Source organism: Ranitomeya imitator, chromosome 5 (genome assembly GCF_032444005.1).
Source record: "Ranitomeya imitator isolate aRanImi1 chromosome 5, aRanImi1.pri, whole genome shotgun sequence".
Taxonomy (NCBI): Eukaryota; Metazoa; Chordata; class Amphibia; order Anura; family Dendrobatidae; genus Ranitomeya; species Ranitomeya imitator.
Window position 1 is genome coordinate 452,183,188 of NC_091286.1, and position 20,930 is coordinate 452,204,117.

The 20,930-nt window shown below is 42.3% G+C and overlaps 1 protein-coding gene across 2 annotated transcripts in view; it reads left to right on the forward strand.

Moving 5' to 3' along the window:
• The window catches only part of DCUN1D1 (defective in cullin neddylation 1 domain containing 1), a 50,517-nt gene that overhangs the window by 17,615 nt on the left and 11,972 nt on the right, over positions 1–20,930 (forward strand). For both annotated transcript variants that reach the window (XM_069727244.1, XM_069727245.1), the window contains exon 2: positions 2,878–3,094. In XM_069727244.1, coding sequence (XP_069583345.1) covers positions 2,878–3,094 — 217 coding nt within the window. The remainder of the gene's footprint in view (positions 1–2,877; positions 3,095–20,930) is intronic.

Below are 20,930 nucleotides of genomic sequence, written 5' to 3' on the forward strand. Positions count from 1 at the left end.
TATGAATGTATAGCACAAAATGTGAGGATATTTCATAGAAATAAGGGAGATTTTATAAAAGAAAGTGTGCTGCTCAGGCATATACAGTAGTTCCCTAACATATTCCTTCTCTTGCTTCAGATTATCTGCTGAAATGGAGAGGAAAATGTACAATTTATCCAAACAACTTGATGTTGAGGAAGTAACAAACATGCTGTTAGATGATAGAGACCTCACACTGAATGAGGATTTAGGAGAGGAAAGTGAGATTGATTCTCATGATGAGGTGGAAGAATGTGTCCTGGATTCTGAAACAGAGCAAGATGGTGACAGTGGTGAGGATGAAGAAGTTGGATCATATTATATTGGAAAAGATAAAAATACTAAATGGAACAAGAAGCGATTCCAGAAAAAACGTAGGGAACCTTTAAACATTATTACTCACCTTCCTGCAGTAATAGGAACTGCACGTAATGCAAAAACTGCAGTTGAATGTTGGAACAGTATATTTACAGATGACATTCTGGACTCTATTGTCACATATACCAACCAATATATAGACATTATAAAGGACAAGTACATCTGCAACAGAACCATCAAGCCCACAGATGAAATAGAACTGCGTGCTTTTTTTGGATTACTGTACCTTGCAGGAGCTTATAGGGCAAATAGACAAAGTTTGGAGGAACTTTGGGGTAAAGATGGGGATGGAGTTGAAAAATTTAGCCTTGTTATGTCCATAAACAGATTCAAGATTCTAATTCATTGCCTTCGGTTTGACGACAGAACTACCCGAACCGAACGCAAAACACATGACCGACTTGCTCCAATTCGAGATATATTTCAAAGATTTGTTGTAAACTGTAAACAAAGTTATTACCCTGGAGGGAATCTCACTATTGACGAAATGCTCCCTGGTTTTCGTGGTAGATGTGCCTTTCGTCAATATATTCCATCAAAGCCAAACAAATGTGGAATAAAAATGTATGCCCTTGTTGATGCCAGTAAGACCTACACTTACAACCTGGAAGTTTATGCAGGAAAACAACCAGAAGGTCCTTACTGTGTGAGCAACAAACCCATTGATGTTGTAAAAAGACTGGCTGAACCCTTATTTGGATCGGGTCGCAATATTACAGCTGACAATTGGTTTACAAGTTGTGATCTGATTGATTATCTGAAAATTCAGAAGCTGTCATATGTGGGAACTGTAAGAAAAAACAAAAGGGAATTGCCGCCACAGATTGTAAGTGTGAAAGAGAGACAACAGTACAGCAGTATGTTTGCATTCCATAATGGAAAGGCTTTAGTTTCCTATGTACCACATGCCAAAAAAATCGTACTTCTTCTATCAACACTTCATGATGATGCTGCCATCGATCCTGGGACTGGGGCAGAAAAAAACCCGGAGATAATTACATTTTACAATGCCACCAAAGGGGGTATGGATACAGCAGATCAGATGTGCTCCACTTTCAACGTCAGCAGAAACATCAAACGCTGGCCAATGGTCATATTTTTTGCTATGTTGAATTTGGGTGGTATAAATTCACAAGTAATTTATCTTGAAAACAAGCTTGAACCACTCCGTAGACGATTGTATCTGAAAAAATTGGCCCATGAACTAGTACTTGGAGAGCTACGCAGGAGAAGCGTGAAAACAATCGGTATCCCCTCTCGCCTTCAAGTTCAGCTCAAAAGGTTCCGCCCAGAAGATGATGGTGAAAAGTCACCATCTGCACCACCTCACAAAAGAAGGAGATGCACCACCTGCCAAACGGAAAGCGGAACCAGAAGGCTTTCAAATTATGAATGTCTGAAATGTCATAAAGCAATTTGCCTGACACATGCAAAAATGGTGTGTAATTCTTGCTATTTGCTCTGCAAGTGTGACTTTTCTGGGGAAACCTCAGCATCTACTTCTGATTGAATATGTTTTTAATAGTACTTAAGGTACCTTAAAATTAAGTTTGTGTTCAAAAATTTTCTGTGTACATTTTTTTGAGAGAGTCGAACTGGGGACTATTTGGCGGGAATTTTGAAAAGTTTGTATTTCATAGTTATTAGTTTTATGTTAAGTAAATGTTTTTTTTTGCAACTGATTATGTGTAGTCTCTTTTATTACATCCCTATGAAGGTCACTGATCACTTTTAGAGCACTGAAATTGCAAACATTAGATATTATAGGTATTTTTCCAGCAGGCGCCTGACAGGCACATTGTATGTGAACTCGTTAGTCCGAATATTGTATGTGACGGAGGGTTAAGAGAATTTAACGTGTGCAAATTGACTTGTGTTGCGGAATTTGCAAAGACCACACATAATGTGTGGATTTGGCTGTGAAACGTTGCAGATGAGCAGAGAACACCAGCGGCAATCACGCATGCTGTGCATCTACCTAATGGGTATGGTCTGATGTAGCAATAGTTTCTCCAGGCTGAAAGTTGAGGCAAAAACCTGTTGCAATTCCACAAGATAATGGGCATGAGCTGATTTAAACTCTTCTTGGAAGGTTTAAGACTAGGAATTGTAAACTTAAAATAAAATGCTGTAGTGGTGTTTTAATGGTGGGTGTCCTTCAAAATTTCAGCTTGTCCTGCTAAAAACAAGACCTCCTACAGCTATGGCTCTCGGGGAGGTAAAAAGCAAAAATTAGCTGTGTCTGGAGGGGGTAAATGTTGGCATGCCGATAATCTAGGGCTTGTAGGAGATACCATTGCACGTGGATGGAGTTTTGGAGTCCACACTCCTGTGTACTGCTGTTCTTTGTAGCGTTCTCGTCTTTCCATGGCTTATAGGCACGTTGCCTCCCATTTTGGGCTGAGATATAACTATATTTATTCTTCATTCTCTGATCACAGTTGGATATTTATTTCCCAATTTTCTTGTCGTCCACAGAACAAGTTGAAATCCTCGCAGAAAGATAAAGTTCGTCAGTTTATGATCTTCACACAATCTAGTGAAAAGACTGCAGTGAGTTGCCTGTCACAGAATGACTGGAAGTTAGATGTTGCCACAGACAACTTTTTTCAGAACCCCGAACTTTATATCCGAGAAAGTGTAAAAGGAGCATTGGACAGAAAGAAGTTAGAGCAGCTGTATAACAGATACAAGGGTAAGTGCTCAGCTCCAGCCTCACATTATCTCCTCTAGTGCTTTTAGTAGCCTCGTGAAGTGCTTCTCCATAAATTGCATAAAATAATGAAAGGCGCTACATCCCTGATAAATCCGCCACCTGCTGCTGCTTTGGTGTTGTTTTATACAATTCCACCATTTTGCATTCTCTTTTTTGCTATTTATTTTTTGTTTGTGGTGACACAATGGGAGACAATATGTTGTTTTTTTTTCTAATTTCTGTAAGTCTTTTCTGGTATTCATTGTGAGTAAATGGTGCCATGTCAACTATGTAATTCCTTTATGATTTTTATGATTTAAGTTGTGCTGCTGTGATACCATAATTTCCCACGGGATCAATAAAGTGTATCGTATCGTATCGTATCGTATCAGATCCTGCCATGAACTGGATCAAGTGGGTACAGGCAGGCACGCATCAGATCTGGTAGCTCTCTTTACGCCATAATTTCCTTGGTCACCCTTTAAGGGGATATTCTCAACTTATGAAATTGCTTTCATCAGTTATTAGTAGCACTATTTATTTTTAGAGCACCATTGATTCCATAGTTCCGTACATTTGATGTTATACAAATATTAATTGACCAAACTCACAGTGACAGACTGGTATAGAGAGGAGAGGACCATGCCCTTGTGTTTTTACAGTCTACAGGGTAATTGGGAAGGGGACAGTAGGTTGGGGGTTGCCGGACCTTTCATGGTGATGTGGCAGCGGGGTCACTGTAGGCTGTAATCTTTCTTGAGGAGATGTGTTTTCAAGTTACACTGGAAAACTTCAAATGTGGTGGACAAACGATTGTGTTGGGGCACTGAATTCCAGAGCATGTGGGATACTATGGATAAGTCTTGGAGATGCTTGATAGAGTTGCATGTAAGTGTGATGGAGAGGAAGAGGTCTTGAGAGGACCAGAGATTACGTGTACGAAGATATCAGAAGATTAGTTTGGAGACATACAGAGCAGATTATGGTGGCCTTTGTAGGACAATGTTAGTTACCATGAAAATACGCAAGTTTACAATTGACTTACTTTTTCAATGTGCTGTCATTCTCCTGCATTGAGAGCTTTTATCTTTCGTAGAGTACAGATGGTTTCCATGGAGCTTGGCCACTAGTGCCTGCTCAGACACTGACCAAGAATACACAGTAGTTACATTCCAGGAGAGTGGTTATCTCCTAACATACCAGCCACCTCTCTCTAGCCCATTGATTTCTATGCAGCAGTTAGCTGCTCACCTCCCTCCTTTTCCCGCCCTTATTGAAAAGATACTGTTATAAATCTTGCTAAAGATCAGTTCTCCTAATCACAGCTCTTGCTGTCCTGAGCTGTGTGCATATTCAGATGCCCTGTTATCTCTATATTTACCATAAATATAGTGATAGCAGTGCTGTGCTTTACAGTTCTATTACAGGGAACCTGTCACCCCCAAAATAGGGGCCTCTCTGACCTTTCCCGGTGCCTCCGCACTGCAGTACTTTGCTCTGCCCTCAACAGGGCAGACAAAATACGAGGAAGCCGGAGCGTGAAGACAAGAAGAGCACGTGATCGTAAGAAGATGGGAGGCACCGGACCGCGACGCCCATCGGACCGGACCGCAGCGGGAACGCCCCTGGGTGAGTATAATCCAACATCTTTTTCTCATCTTTCAGGATGCATCAGGGGCTTATCTACAGCATTACAAAATGCTGTAGATAAGCCCCTGATGCTGGTGGGCTTAGCTCAACTTCCATTTTGGGGGTGATAGGTTCCCTTTAATACTACAGCTCTGCTTCGCACCACACAAGGAGGAGCGCTAGCCCTGCCAGAAACCAGGAAGTAAGGAGACTATATGGTTCTGAGATCCTCAAGAGACCGCTTGAGAATAAGGCTGGGTTCCCATTGCGTTATGGGAACGCGCTTAACGGACAGCGTTGCACGGCGAAATTAACGCCGTGCAGCGCGTCCGTTAGCGCGCCCATTCACGGCAATGGGAACGCGCAGCACTAGCGCGTGCCATGGTCGGCACGCGCTAGCGACGCGCCGGTGTTTCCTGGCGCGCCGCGGACGCTGCTTGCAGCGTCCGAGGCGCGCCCGCGGTCCGTTCCCCGCTCTCGCAGATCGGGGATCTGCGAGAGCGGGGACGTTACCGCGACCCCGGGACGCGGCCACAGTAAAAACATTGCGTTAGCGCAACCCGCTAGCGCTAAACGGGTTGCACTAACGCAATGTGACCCTAGCCTCAAAGCCTGTTTTGGGTAGTGACCATGGGTAGACAGATGGAACCTCCTTGCGTTTTTTTTTTTTTTTTTTAAACTATTTGGATTTCACTTTCCCTGTTCAGAGATTAAAACATCAGAGGAATATCTGATTCCTGCCTTTTTTTTTCCTCAGAGTGTCAACAGTGAATAACAGAGATCACGTGATCCAAAGGTCTTCACTACCCCCGATAGCTGAAACCCCAGAGATTTTCCATTTCTGTGGGCCGCTATTCTCTTATTCCCAGTCAATGTTTAAAAAGGGCCATGAGGGAATAAGACCCTTAGCGGGAGGGAACCTGTCAGCAGGATTGTGCACAGTAACCTACAGACAGTCTCAGGTCGGCGCCGTTATACTGATTACAATGATACCTTGGTTGATGAAATCCGTCTTGTGGTTGTTGTTTAATCTTTATTTTCAGTTTGTAGTTAATGTTATTTGAAATTCAGAGAGTAGCTGACAGCACAACTGGCAATGGGATGCCCGTCCTAGTCCCACGGACCAAAGTGGAAGTGTACATACCCCCCAAAAATGATGGACAGCATCCAATCCAGGTTAAAAAAACTTTTTATTGTGCCAAGTGCAACGTTTCAACCATCAAAGGTCTTTTTCAAGCATACAAAATGATTAAAATGGCGGCTTTAAATAGGGAATGGTTGTAAATCCCACCAATCTCTTTGCAAGAAACCGCCCATATAATTTACATACAAATATATAATAAAGTGAACAATATATAAAAACACATTAATACATTACATCTACCTAAATAAATGTGTCAATTCTTATTTATATGGAGAGATTCCTAATAAAAACGCTATAGATGTCACTACTAGCACATGGAGTACATCAAACGTAAATAAACAGAAACATGCTGTTGTGTCTAAACCAATCGTTACATCAAAAGGTGCTTTGGTCACTAATTCACTACCAATAAGATTGTAACTTAACAAAGAGTGGTCACATGTCCAGTTTAAACCAATCACAACTCTAAAAAAGTCAACAAATCACAGTGTTATCTCTAGCATGGTCTAATACCAGGACAGCGTCAAAAGACACCAGAATTATGTCAACTGTCACATTTATATTCTCAATTTTGTCTAGAAAATCATTCGTATCCCTGATATATGATCGTGCAGAATTGGCAAATTTAGACAATACCTTATCAAGAAAAATGGCCACTTTATTAAACATAGAGCCCCTACCAGACACGATTGGGCTTCCTGGAGGATTAAAGTAGTCTTTGTGTATTTTTGGCAAAATTGAGAATATAAATGTGACAGTTGACACAATTCTGGTGTCTTTTGACGTTGTCTCCTTATACACTTCAATTGAACATGCTAAAGGCTTGGCGGCCGTTGGTGTGGTGCTATCGGGCTCGGACATGGGTGGGGGCTGTGCACGTCTGGTCCTCACGCTGCTTGAATTAATTCTCCGGAAGAATTACTTTCTTTTTGGAGATTAGTTCTACCTGCAGTTGAGGGGTGCCGCCATGGGGTCCAATGTGGCCCCCACTTATGCTAACATCTATATGGCGGTACTTGAGGAGCAGTACATGTACAGTTCCAGGTATTGGTCCCATGTCCGGGCCTGGTGGCGCTACATCGACGACGTCTTTGTGATATGGGAGGGACATTTACAGGAGCTTCTTGAATTTCATTGTGAGCTTAATAACATCTTCCCTGAGTTAGGATTTACAGTGACACATTCATATGATCAAGTTCAATTTTTGGACACATTGGTCTATAAAGATGGATCTTCATTAAAGACAGATCTTTTTGTCAAGAGCACAGATAGAAATAGCTTGTTGCAGTTTAATAGCCATCATCCCAGAAATATGGTTGAGTCCCTATCCTGGAGTCAGATGTTGAGGGTTCGCAGAATTGTGACAGATGAGTCACTCCTTGACTCCAGGCTAGATGTGATGTGCAAGAAATTTGTGGATAGAGGTTATCCTGACAGCACAGTTACAACACATAGGAAGAGAGTTAAGGAGATCTCTAGGACAGATACAAGACAACAAAATAAAATGAGTAAAGACATGCGAATTCCATTCGTGTCCACGTTCAATACAGCTAGTCTCCAAATGAATAATATCCTGGTTAAACACTGGGGTTTATTAAAACAAGGTCTTCCTGGAGTAGATGGGTTTACTCAACCCCCGATTTTTTTCATTTAGGAGGGGTCATAACATAAAAGATAAGCTTGTTAGGTCTGACATCGGCCCTGAACGGACAACTGTACAAAGGTCATTGGCGCCACCCAGGATGGGAAAATTTCCCTGCCTGGGGTATGCCTGTTGTGGCAATTTAATTAAATTTAATTAAAGGTGATTTCTTCTATCACCCCCATACGGGGAAGAAAATCTATATCAGGGGGAGGTACACTTGTACCTCCAGCTTTGTTATTTATTTGATAGTGTGCCCATGTGGTTTGACCTACGTAGGTGAGACCACCATGGAGGTCAAGGCACGAATTGGTAAGCACAAAAGTACCATCAGGACCAAATTGGTGGAATTGCCGGTGCCTAAGCATTTTGGGGAGAGTGGTCACTCGGTTAGTCAGTTGAGGTTTAGGGTAATTGACAGTGCACCCCCCTTGAGGAGAGGAGGGGATAGGGTCAGATTGTTGAAACAGAAAGAACTAAAGTGGATCTCTAGACTTGGTTCCCTTTATCCGGGAGGTTTGAATATTGAATATAACCTACAGTTATGTGCTTCTTAAATATACGTGCGGTATCTAGTCAGTGTAGTTTGTTTTTAATAATTGGTTGTTTTCATTGGTGTTTTGTATGGAGAGTTTTCCTATGGTTTATTATTGTGGGGTCTGAATATAGACTATCATAGTAACATAGTAACATAGTTAGTAAGGCCGAAAAAAGACATTTGTCCATCCAGTTCAGCCTATATTCCATCATAATAAATCCCCAGATCTACGTCCTTCTACAGAACCTAATTGTATGATACAATATTGTTCTGCTCCAGGAAGACATCCAGGCCTCTCTTGAACCCCTCGACTGAGTTCGCCATCACCACCTCCTCAGGCAAGCAATTCCAGATTCTCACTGCCCTAACAGTAAAGAATCCTCTTCTATGTTGGTGGAAAAACCTTCTCTCTTCCAGACGCAAAGAATGTCCCCTTGTGCCCGTCACCTTCCTTGGTATAAACAGATCCTCAGCGAGATATTTGTATTGTCCCCTTATATACTTATACATGGTTATTAGATCGCCCCTCAGTCGTCTTTTTTCTAGACTAAATAATCCTAATTTCGCTAATCTATCTGGGTATTGTAGTTCTCCCATCCCCTTTATTAATTTTGTTGCCCTCCTTTGTACTCTCTCTAGTTCCATTATATCCTTCCTGAGCACCGGTGCCCAAAACTGGACACAGTACTCCATGTGCGGTCTAACTAGGGATTTGTACAGAGGCAGTATAATGCTCTCATCATGTGTATCCAGACCTCTTTTAATGCACCCCATGATCCTGTTTGCCTTGGCAGCTGCTGCCTGGCACTGGCTGCTCCAGGTAAGTTTATCATTAACTAGGATCCCCAAGTCCTTCTCCCTGTCAGATTTACCCAGTGGTTTCCCATTCAGTGTGTAATGGTGACATTGATTCCTTCTTCCCATGTGTATAACCTTACATTTATCATTGTTAAACCTCATCTGCCACCTTTCAGCCCAAGTTTCCAACTTATCCAGATCCATCTGTAGCAGAATACTATCTTCTCTTGTATTAACTGCTTTACATAGTTTTGTATCATCTGCAAATATCGATATTTTACTGTGTAAACCTTCTACCAGATCATTAATGAATATGTTGAAGAGAACAGGTCCCAATACTGACCCCTGCGGTACCCCACTGGTCACAGCGACCCAGTTAGAGACTATACCATTTATAACCACCCTCTGCTTTCTATCACTAAGCCAGTTACTAACCCATTTACACACAATTTACCCCAGACCAAGCATTCTCATTTTGTGTACCAACCTCTTGTGCGGCACGGTATCAAACGCTTTGGAAAAATCGAGATATACCACGTCTAATGACTCACCGTGGTCCAGCCTATAGCTTACCTCTTCATAAAAACTGATTAGATTGGTTTGACAGGAGCGATTTCTCATAAACCCATGCTGATATGGAGTTAAACAGTTATTCTCATTGAGATAATCCAGAATAACATCCCTCAGAAACCCTTCAAATATTTTACCAACAATAGAGGTTAGACTTACTGGCCTATAATTTCCAGGTTCACTTTTAGAGCCCTTTTTGAATATCGGCACCACATTTGCTATGCGACAATCCTGCGGAACAGACCCTGTCGCTATAGAGTCCCTAAAAATAAGAAATAATGGTTTATCTATTACATTACTTAGTTCTCTTAGTACTCGTGGGTGTATGCCATCCGGACCCGGAGATTTATCTATTTTAATCTTATTTAGCCGGTTTCACACCTCTTCTTGGGTTAGATTGGTGACCCTTAATATAGGGTTTTCATTGTTTCTTGGGATTTCACCTAGCATTTCATTTTCCACCGTGAATACCGTGGAGAAAAAGGTGTTTAATATGTTAGCTTTTTCCTCGTCCTCTACAACCATTCTTTCCTCACTATTTTTTAAGGGGCCTACATTTTCAGTTTTTATTCTTTTACTATTGATATAGTTGAAGAACAGTTTGGGATTAGTTTGACTCTCCTTAGCAATGTGCTTCTCTGTTTCCTTTTTGGCAGCTTTAATTAGTTTTTTAGATAAAGTATTTTTCTCCCTATAGTTTTTTAGAGCTTCAATGGTGCCATCCTGCTTTAGTAGTGCAAATGCTTTCTTTTTACTGTTAATTGCCTGTCTTACTTCTTTGTTTAGCCACATTGGGTTTTTCCTATTTCTAGTCCTTTTATTCCCATAAGGTATAAACCGCTTATACTGCCTATTTAGGATGTTCTTAAACATTTTCCATTTATTATGTGTATTCTTATTTCTGAGGATATTGTCCTAGTCTACCAGACTAAGGGCATCTCTAAGCTGGTCAAACTTTGCCTTCCTAAAGTTCAGTGTTTTTGTGACTCCCTGACAAGTCCCCCTAGTGAAAGACAGGTGAAACTGTACAATATTGTGGTCGCTATTTCCTAGATGCCCGACCACCTGCAGATTTGTTATTCTGTCAGGTCTATTAGATAGTATTAGGTCTAAAAGTGCTGCTCCTCTGGTTGGATTCTGCACCAATTGTGAAAGATATTTTTTCTTGGTTATTAGCAGAAACCTGTTGCCTTTATGGGTTTCACAGGTTTCTGTGTCCCAGTTAATATCCGGGTAGTTAAAGTCCCCCATAACCAGGACCTCATTATGGGTTGCAGCTTCATCTATCTGCTTTAGAAGTATACTTTCCATGGTTTTTTGTATATTTGGGGGTTTGTAACAGACCCCAATGAGAATTTTGTTACCATTTTTCCCTCCATGAATTTCCACCCATATGGACTCGACATCCTCATTCCCTTCGCTAATATCCTCCCTTAAAGTGGACTTTAGACAAGACTTTACATAGAGACAAACCCCTCCTCCTCTCCGATTTTTACGATCCTTTCTAAACAGACTGTAACCCTGTAAGTTAACTGCCCAGTCATAGCTTTCATCTAACCATGTCTCGGTTATTCCCACTATGTCAAAGTTACCTGTAGATATTTCTGCTTCTAGTTCTTCCATCTTGTTTGTCAGGCTTCTGGCGTTTGCGAGCATTGTTATTCTAGTAAGATAGCTATGGCCACTTTAAGCTAAATGTGCCTGTCCTCGTCAGATCACAAATGCTAAGCAGCTTGAGGCTGGTTAGTACCAGCATGGGGATACTGGCTGGGAATCCCCAATATGATGGGTGCCTTTTACTAGAAGAAAAGAAATAAACAGGTGGTTTTCTGGGTAGCGTGTATAGTGTGTATAAAGATATATTGGTCCCCTTCCTTTCAAGAAACCATGGATATGGTATATAAATGTTAGGCAAGTAAGATCTATTTGGTGCTCTGATTGGGTTAAACTGGACATGTGACCACTTTTTGTTGGTAGCCAATGGAAGTCCTTGTAGTAAACCATATTGGAGGTAGCGCTGTGATTTGCTGATATTTAGAGCTCTGATTGGGTTAAACTGGACATGTGACCACTCTTTGTTGGTAACCAATGGCAGCCCTTTTATTAAACCATGCTGGGGATAGTGCTGTGATTTACTGATATATCTGGAGCTCTGATTGGGTTAAACTGGACATGTGACCATTTTTTGGTAGCCAATGTCAGTCCTGGTATTAGACCATGCTAGAGATAACACTTTGATTTGTTGACTTTTTTAGAGTTGTGATTGGTTTAAACTGGACATGTGACCACTCTTTGTTAAGTTACATCTTATTGGTAGTGAATTAGTGACCAAAGCACCTTTTGATGTAACGATTGGTTTAGACACAACAGCATGTTTCTGTTTATTTACGTTTGATGTACTCCATGTGCTAGTAGTGACATCTATAGCGGTTTTATTAGGAATCTCTCCATATAAATAAGAATTGACACATTTATTTAGGTAGATGTGATGTATTAATGTGTGTTTTTATATATTGTTTACTGTATTATATATTTGTATGTAAATTATATGGGCGGTTTCTTGTAAAGAGATTGGTGGGATTTACAACCATTCCCTATTTAAAGCCGCCATTTTAATCATTTTGTATGCTTGAAAAAGACCTTTGATGGTTGAAACGTTGCACTTGGCACAATAAAAGAAGTTTTTTTCACCTGGATTGGATGCTGTCCTTCATCATTTTTTTTGTAGTTAATGTTATGTCCGTGCCCCGGGGCGGCCTGGGGGTGGGGGGGGGGGGGGGTCTTCATGTGGCGCTCTGATCAGGTCCTCATTAATCACTGATTTGGGACAGCACTTTTATGTCTCATAACAAATTGGCTAGATTGTAAGACATTCAATTTTTTCTCAATTTGCCCCTTTTTAAACTTGCTAGTAGACCGTAGTTTGCTCTTTACATCCATTTTTTTGGCATAAATTAACCACTTCACAACACTGGCAATTTCCGATTTCACGTTTATTGTTCTCCCCTTCTTTTCAGAGACATGGTAACTTTTTTTAAATTTTTTTTTTTGTTGATGTGGACATATGAGGGCTTGTTTTTTGCGGGATGAGTTGCAGTTTTGAATGACACCATTTACTTTACCACATACTGTACTGAAAAACATAAAAAAATTCCAAGTGGGGACAAATAGTTAAGAAAAAAATTGACATTCGCTTTTGTAAATAGTTTATATGGTGTACATTTTGTGGTAAAAATGAGTTTGCAGTAGGATTCTGCTCATCAGTACAATTACAGTGATACCAAATGTCCATTTTTTTATTAGTTGTGTGGAAAAAAAAATAGAAGTTAAAAAAAAAAATAATAAAAATTAGGTTGTCGCCGTGTTCTGAGACCCGTAACTTTTTCATTTTTCTGTCAACGTATCTGTCAGAGGGCTTATTTTTTTGCGGGGTGAGATGTTTTTTAGTGATACCATATTGGAATAGACATGACGTTTTTAATTGTTTGTGGTATTGCAGCGATCAAGAAAACATAATTTTGAGATGATTCTTGAATTTTTTTTCTGTTTACGGTAATTTTATATTTTGATCAGATTTTCTCAGTCGCCCATGACAGCACTACCAGAGAGAGGGAATCCGCCCTTCAGGACAGGAAACCTACAGGATAAAAAGGGCGGTACCTCTCTCCTGCGTCAGTTTTGGTTTCCTGTCCTGACAGGGAACCCTCTAGGATGGTACCTGAGATCCGGAGCCGACCAATCGACCTATGACGGCGGGGAGGCCCCTGTCACGGCTGGCGCGGTGTCCAACGCCGCCACTGCTGGGTCCGATGGGGCTGCAGAGTGCGCGGAGGGAAGCGCGGCCGCCTCCCCGGATTGGGGTAGGGGCTTCGGGGACCCGGTGTGCCTCGGCGGCAGAGGCACTTCCTGATTCGGAGCGGTGGCATGGTGTGTGTAAGGACACCAAGATGGCCGCCGCACCGGATATAGAAAACACTACTTCCGGGTCCCGGGCAGAGCGCGCATGCTCAGTGATCCAAGGGGGATCAGCGCTTTCCTGGAACACAGCCCTGGAGGAGGGGGTGAATCGGCGCCAAATATAGTATTTAAACACCGCTGTGGAATCGCTCTTTGCTGCATGCAGTCCTAATAATGGAGGACAGCGACCAGTAGCTCCAGCAGGCGCAGCCCTTACAACAGCAGCAGCATCAGCCACCGCAGCAGCAGCAATGGCAGCTCGTAGGACGCTGTGGTTAAAAAGCTGGCCGGGCGACCTACAGACCAAACAAAAACTCTGTTCAATTCCATGTGAGGGGAAATTCTTATTTGGGGAAACCCTAGATGACATCTTACAAAAAGCGGGGGATAAGAAGGGGTTCCCTAACCTAGCCGCACCATTTGTTAGACGGCCCTTTCGGAGTAGGAAGTTTTTTCGGAGACGTCCTGCAAGGGAACAGAACAGATGGGATGATGGGAGAAGGAAGGATAGGGGCTTCCTCTTTGGTAATTCCCCAAGAGATAAAAAAAACCCTAAGTGACACCTTCCCCAGGGTGGGAGGGAGATTGTCTCAATACCTTCCGGCCTGGGAAAAAATTTCAACCAATACTTGGATTTTAGATCTGATAAAGATGGGACTTCAAATAAACTTTACCTCCCTTCCTCCCCAAAACTATGTGGTCACCCCACTAAAACCCTCACCTCAGCAACAACAGGCCTTGGAACAAGAAATTTCAAAGCTCATAATGAAAGATGTGATCCAAGAAGTTCCCCTACTGGAAAGAGGCAAAGGGTTCTTTTCCCCACTATTTTTGGTCCCAAAACCGGATGGTTCTTTCCGCACAGTAATCAATTTACAGAAACTAAACAGTTATGTAAAAAATCAATCCTTCAAAATGGAATCAATAAAATCAACAATAAAAAACCTGTTTCCAAATTGCTTCATGATAGTGTTGGATCTCAGCGACGCTTACTATCATGTCCCCATCCACAAAAATGGCCAGAAATACCTCAGACTAGCGGTAGTCATGGGAGGAGAAATAAAACAATACCAGTACAAGGCCCTTCCATTTGGCATCTCGGTAGCGCCTCGTATATTTACCAAATTGGTAGCGGAAATGATGGCCCACATACGAGAAAAAGACATTCTAATAATACCGTATCTGGACGACTTCCTAATTGTCAGCAATTCAGCCCAACATTGTCGCCAACAATGCGACAGAGTGATAAAAATCCTAACAGAGTTAGGTTGGCTCCTAAATCTCCAAAAGTCAAAACTACAGGTCCTTCTCAAAAAATTTGCATATAGTGTTAAATTTCATTATTTACCATAATGTAATGATTACAATTAAACTTTCATATATTATAGATTCATTATCCACCAACTGAAATTTGTCAGGTCTTTTATTGTTTTAATACTGATGATTTTGGCATACAACTCCTGATAACCCAAAAAACCTGTCTCATTAAATTAGCATATTTCACCCATCCAATCAAATAAAAGTGTTTTTTAATAACAAACAAAAAAACCAACAAATAATAATGTTCAGTTATGCACTCAATACTTGGTCGGGAATCCTTTGGCAGAAATGACTGCTTCAATGCGGCGTGGCATGGAGGCAATCAGCCTGTGACACTGCTGAGATGTTATGGAGGCCCAGGATGCTTCAATAGCGGCCTTAAGCTCATCCAGAGTGTTGGGTCTTGTGTCTCTCAACTTTCTCTTCACAATATCCCACAGATTCTCTATGGGGTTCAGGTCAGGAGAGTTGGCAGGCCAATTGAGCACAGTAATAAGATGGTCAGTAAACCATTTACCAGTGGTTTTGGCACTGTGAGCAGGTGCCAGGTCGTGCTGAAAAATGAAATCTTCATCTCCATAAAGCATTTCAGCCGATGGAAGCATGAAGTGCTCCAAAATCTCCTGATAGCTAGCTGCATTGACCCTGCCCTTGATGAAACACAGTGGACCAACACCAGCAGCTGACATGGCACCCCACACCATCACTGACTGTGGGTACTTGACACTGGACTTCAGGCATTTTGGCATTTCCTTCTCCCCAGTCTTCCTCCAGACTCTGGCACCTTGATTTCCGAATGACATGCAAAATTTGCTTTCATCAGAAAAAAGTACTTCGGACCACTTAGCAACAGTCCAGTGCTGCTTCTCTGTAGCCCAGGTCAGGCGCCTCTGCCGCTGTTTATGGTTCAAAAGTGGCTTTACCTGGGGAATGCGGCACCTGTAGCCCATTTCCTGCACACGCCTGTGCACGGTGGCTCTGGATGTTTCCACACCAGACTCAGTCCACTGCTTCCTCAGGTTCCCCAAGGTCTGGAATCGGTCCTTCTCCACAATCTTCCTCAGGGTCCGGTCTCCTCTTCTCGTTGTACAGCGTTTTCTGCCACATTGTTTCCTTCCAACAGACTTACCATTGAGGTGCCTTGATACAGCACTCTGGGAACAGCCTATTTGTTGAGAAATTTCTTTCTGGGTCTTACCCTCTTGCTTGAGGGTGTCAATGATGGCCTTCTTGACATCTGTCAGGTCGCTAGTCTTACCCATGATGGGGGTTTTGAGTAATGAACCAGGCAGGGAGTTTATAAAAGCCTCAGGTATCTTTTGCATGTGTTTAGAGTTAATTAGTTGATTCAGAAGATTAGGGTAATAGGTCGTTTAGAGAACCTTTTCTTGATATGCTAATTTATTGAGACAGGTTTTTTGGGTTATCAGGAGTTGTATGCCAAAATCATCAGTATTAAAACAATAAAAGACCTGACAAATTTCAGTTGGTGGATAATGAATCTATAATATATGAAAGTTTAATTGTAATCATTACATTATGGTAAATAATGAAATTTAACACTATATGCTAATTTTTTGAGAAGGACCTGTAGAACCGACCAGGGTTCAAGAGTTTTTGGGCCTCACTTTGGACTCGATAACACAGGAATGTCGTCTTCCAGACCAGAAAAAACAGAAAATATCAAATCTTGTGTCCAGAGCTCGTTCAAACCCTCATATGACCCTGAGAGGGGCGATGTCACTGCTGGGGTCCCTTTCTGCTTGTCTCCCGGCAATACAGTGGGCACAAATTCACACGAGGGATCTCCAGTGGGATATTCTGAGGAATCAGGTTACACTGGGGGGACACCTAGAAGGAAACATGTCTCTAAATTCAAACACTATTCGTTCCCTAGCCTGGTGGTTAGATCCCAACAACCTATCAAAGGGGGTTCCATGGGTAATAGACACATCTCGGATAGTTACCACGGATGCCAGTCCCACGGGGTGGGGAGCTCACCTGGACGACAGTATCACTCAGGGGGTCTGGACAGATCAAGAATACGAGGTATCTTCAAATCAAAAAGAACTTTGGGCAGTGAGTCACGCTCTATCATATTTTCTTCCCAGCCTACAGGGGCATCATGTCCGGGTTTTTTCGGACAATCAGGTAGTGGTAGCCTACCTGAACCATCAGGGGGGAACCAGATCCCAAGCCCTAATGAAGGCTACCTTCCAGATCTTCATCTTAGCAGAAGACAACTTCCTATCCCTCTCTGCGCTGCATATAAAGGGGGTAGAGAACCAAAAAGCAGACTTCTTAAGCCGTACCCGGTTAAAACAGGGGGAATGGGCACTAAACCAAAGCATCTTCGATCGGATCACCAAAATCTGGGGGGTTCCTGTAATAGATCTCTTTGCCAGTGCAGAAAACAGGAAAGTAAGGGAATTCTGTTCTCTGAACCCCAAAGGGGGCCCTCGGGCTCTGGATGCATTTACGATCCCATGGACTCAGGGTCTAGCATACGCGTTTCCTCCTCACATTCTTATTCCGGCTGTTCTGCGGAAAATCAGGCAGGACAGGGCGAGAATCATCCTAATAGCCCCCTTCTGGCCCAAAAGGGCCTGGTTTTCCTGGCTGAGAATTCTATCGGTCTCCGATCCCTGGGTTCTCCCGGATCTTCCGGATCTCTTATACCAGGGACCGGTGTTCCACCCTCAGTCCAGCAAACCTCCACTTGACAGCGTGGAACTTGAAAGGTCACTACTAAGGGCAAGGGGCTTTTCAGATAATTTAGTGTCTACACTATTAAAAAGTAGAAAATCAGTAACAACTAAAATCTACGGTAAGAGCTGGAAAAAGTTTTTGTCCACCTCTGGGGTAAAATTACAAGACGGGGTCCAAGTGGTCAAAATATTAGAATGTCTGCAAAAAGGCTTAGATATGGGCCTCTCGGTGAGCACCTTAAAAGTGCAAATAGCGGCCTTAGGTGCATTATACAGTGAGAGTATTGCCTCTAACCCATGGGTAACAAGGTTTATTAAAGCTGCGATACGGTCTAAACCTTTAAAAATCAGAAGCCTTCCGACCTGGGACTTAAATTTAGTCCTATCAGCTCTGACAGAACCTCCATTCGAGCCCATAGATTCATTACCACTTAAAATCTTATCTTTCAAAACGGCCCTTCTCACAGCTTTGACATCTGCCCGTAGAATTAGTGACCTCCAGGCTCTATCTACGAACCCTCCATTCACACAAATCATGGATGATAGGGTAATACTAAAAACAGATCCCGCTTATCTACCCAAGGTTGCTTCCAATTTCCACAGGTCCCAAGAAATAATCCTTCCCTCCTTTTGTCCAAACCCTAAAAATAAAAAAGAGGAAAAGTTCCACACTTTAGATGTGAGAAGGTGTTTAATACACTACTTAGAATCCTCCCGACAGTATAGGAAGGAAGGGTCTCTCTATCTGTTTTCAGGGACCTAGGAAAGGACTCAAAGCCTCCAAAAGCACTATAGCTCGCTGGGTAACTGATGCGATAGCCTTGGCATACTCGTCCACGGGAAACGCAGTTCCTGAAGGGCTCAAGGCGCATTCTACAAGAGCCATGGCGACCTCCTGGGCCGAAAGGTCGGAGGTACCAATAGACAAAATCTGCAAGGCGGCCACCTGGTCATCACCTTCAACCTTCTTTAGGCACTACCGCTTAGACCTGGCCTCTTCGTCTGACTTAGCCTTCGGAAGAAGGGTCTTGCAGGCTGTGGTCCCTCCCTAAAGCAATGATCTCTGTAATTCTCTCTGGTAGTGCTGTCATGGGCGACTGAGAATACGGTAGTTACTTACCGATAACGGTATTTCTCAGAGCCCATGACAGCACCTGCTTATTCCCACCCTATCACGTGTGCGGTGAGCACCTTATTATATGAAATGTGTGTTTCTAATTTAGACATGGTGTAATCCTGATAAGTATTTTGTTAAAATTGTATATTTTCCTGTTGTCACTAACCTGGAGGACCTCTGATGCTATGTAAACCAAATTGACGCAGGAGAGAGGTACCGCCATTTTTATCCTGTAGGTTTCCTGTCCAGAAGGGCGGATTCCCTCTCTCTGGTAGTGCTGTCATGGGCTCTGAGAAATACCGTTATCGGTAAGTAACTACCATACATAGTAACATAGTAACATAGTTAGTAAGGCCGAAAAAAGACATTTGTCCATCCAGTTCAGCCTATATTCCATCATAATAAATCCCCAGATCTACGTCCTTCTACAGAACCTAATAATTGTATGATACAATATTGTTCTGCTCCAGGAAGACATCCAGGCCTCTCTTGAACCCCTCGACTGAGTTCGCCATCACCACCTCCTCAGGCAAGCAATTCCAGATTCTCACTGCCCTAACAGTAAAGAATCCTCTTCTATGTTGGTGGAAAAACCTTCTCTCCTCCAGACGCAAAGAATGCCCCCTTGTGCCCGTCACCTTCCTTGGTATAAACAGATCCTCAGCGAGATATTTGTATTGTCCCCTTATATACTTATACATGGTTGTTAGATCGCCCCTCAGTCGTCTTTTTTCTAGACTAAATAATCCTAATTTCGCTAATCTATCTGGGTATTGTAGTTCTCCCATCCCCTTTATTAATTTTGTTGCCCTCCTTTGTACTCTCTCTAGTTCCATTATATCCTTCCTGAGCACCGGTGCCCAAAACTGGACACAGTACTCCATGTGCGGTCTAACTAGGGATTTGTACAGAGGCAGTATAATGCTCTCATCATGTGTATCCAGACCTCTTTTAATGCACCCCATGATCCTGTTTGCCTTGGCAGCTGCTGCCTGGCACTGGCTGCTCCAGGTAAGTTTATCATTAACTAGGATCCCCAAGTCCTTCTCCCTGTCAGATTTACCCAGTGGTTTCCCATTCAGTGTGTAATGGTGATATTGATTCCTTCTTCCCATGTGTATAACCTTACATTTATCATTGTTAAACCTCATCTGCCACCTTTCAGCCCAAGTTTCCAACTTATCCAGATCCATCTGTAGCAGAATACTATCTTCTCTTGTATTAACTGCTTTACATAGTTTTGTATCATCTGCAAATATCGATATTTTACTGTGTAAACCTTCTACCAGATCATTAATGAATATGTTGAAGAGAACAGGTCCCAATACTGACCCCTGCGGTACCCCACTGGTCACAGCGACCCAGTTAGAGACTATACCATTTATAACCACCCTCTGCTTTCTATCACTAAGCCAGTTACTAACCCATTTACACACATTTTCCCCCAGACCAAGCATTCTCATTTTCTGTACCAACCTCTTGTGCGGCACGGTATCAAACGCTTTGGAAAAATCGAGATATACCACGTCCAATGACTCACCGTGGTCCAGCCTATAGCTTACCTCTTCATAAAAACTGATTAGATTGGTTTGACAGGAGCGATTTCTCATAAACCCATGCTGATATGGAGTTAAACAGTTATTCTCATTGAGATAATCCAGAATAACATCCCTCAGAAACCCTTCAAATATTTTACCAACAATAGAGGTTAGACTTACTGGCCTATAATTTCCAGGTTCACTTTTAGAGCCCTTTTTGAATATTGGCACCACATTTGCTATGCGCCAGTCCTGCGGAACAGATCCTGTCACTATAGAGTCCCTAAAAATAAGAAATAATGGTTTATCTATTACATTACTTAGTTCCCTTAGTACTCGTGGGTGTATGCCGTCCGGACCCGGAGATTTATCTATTTTAATCTTATTTAGCCGATTTCGCACCTCTTCTTGGGTTAGATTGGTGACCCTTAATATAGGGTTTTCATTGTTTCTTGGGATTTCACCTAGCATTTCATTTTCCACCGTGAATACCGTGGAGAAGATGGTGTTTAATATGTTAGCTTTTTCCTCGTATTTCTGAACATGGCGATACCATATATGTATATTTTTTAATTATCTTTTTAAGGGGGGGGAATGGAGGTGATTTTTTTTCTTACTTTTCACTGTATTTCTAGTCCCCTTAAGGGACTTGTACATGCAATTGTCTGATTGCTTGTGCCAATTACAGCAATGCCATAGTATTGCTGCACATACGGTAGTAAAAATCATGGTCTTTGATGCCCGGCCTGCTGTCATATAGCAACCCATCGGCGACTCATGATCACGTCACAGTCGTAGAATAATGTGCCCCCATGCCGGTGTGTTGTTAATGTCCAGTTTTGGGCACTACATTTTAAGAAGGATATTCAGAAGTT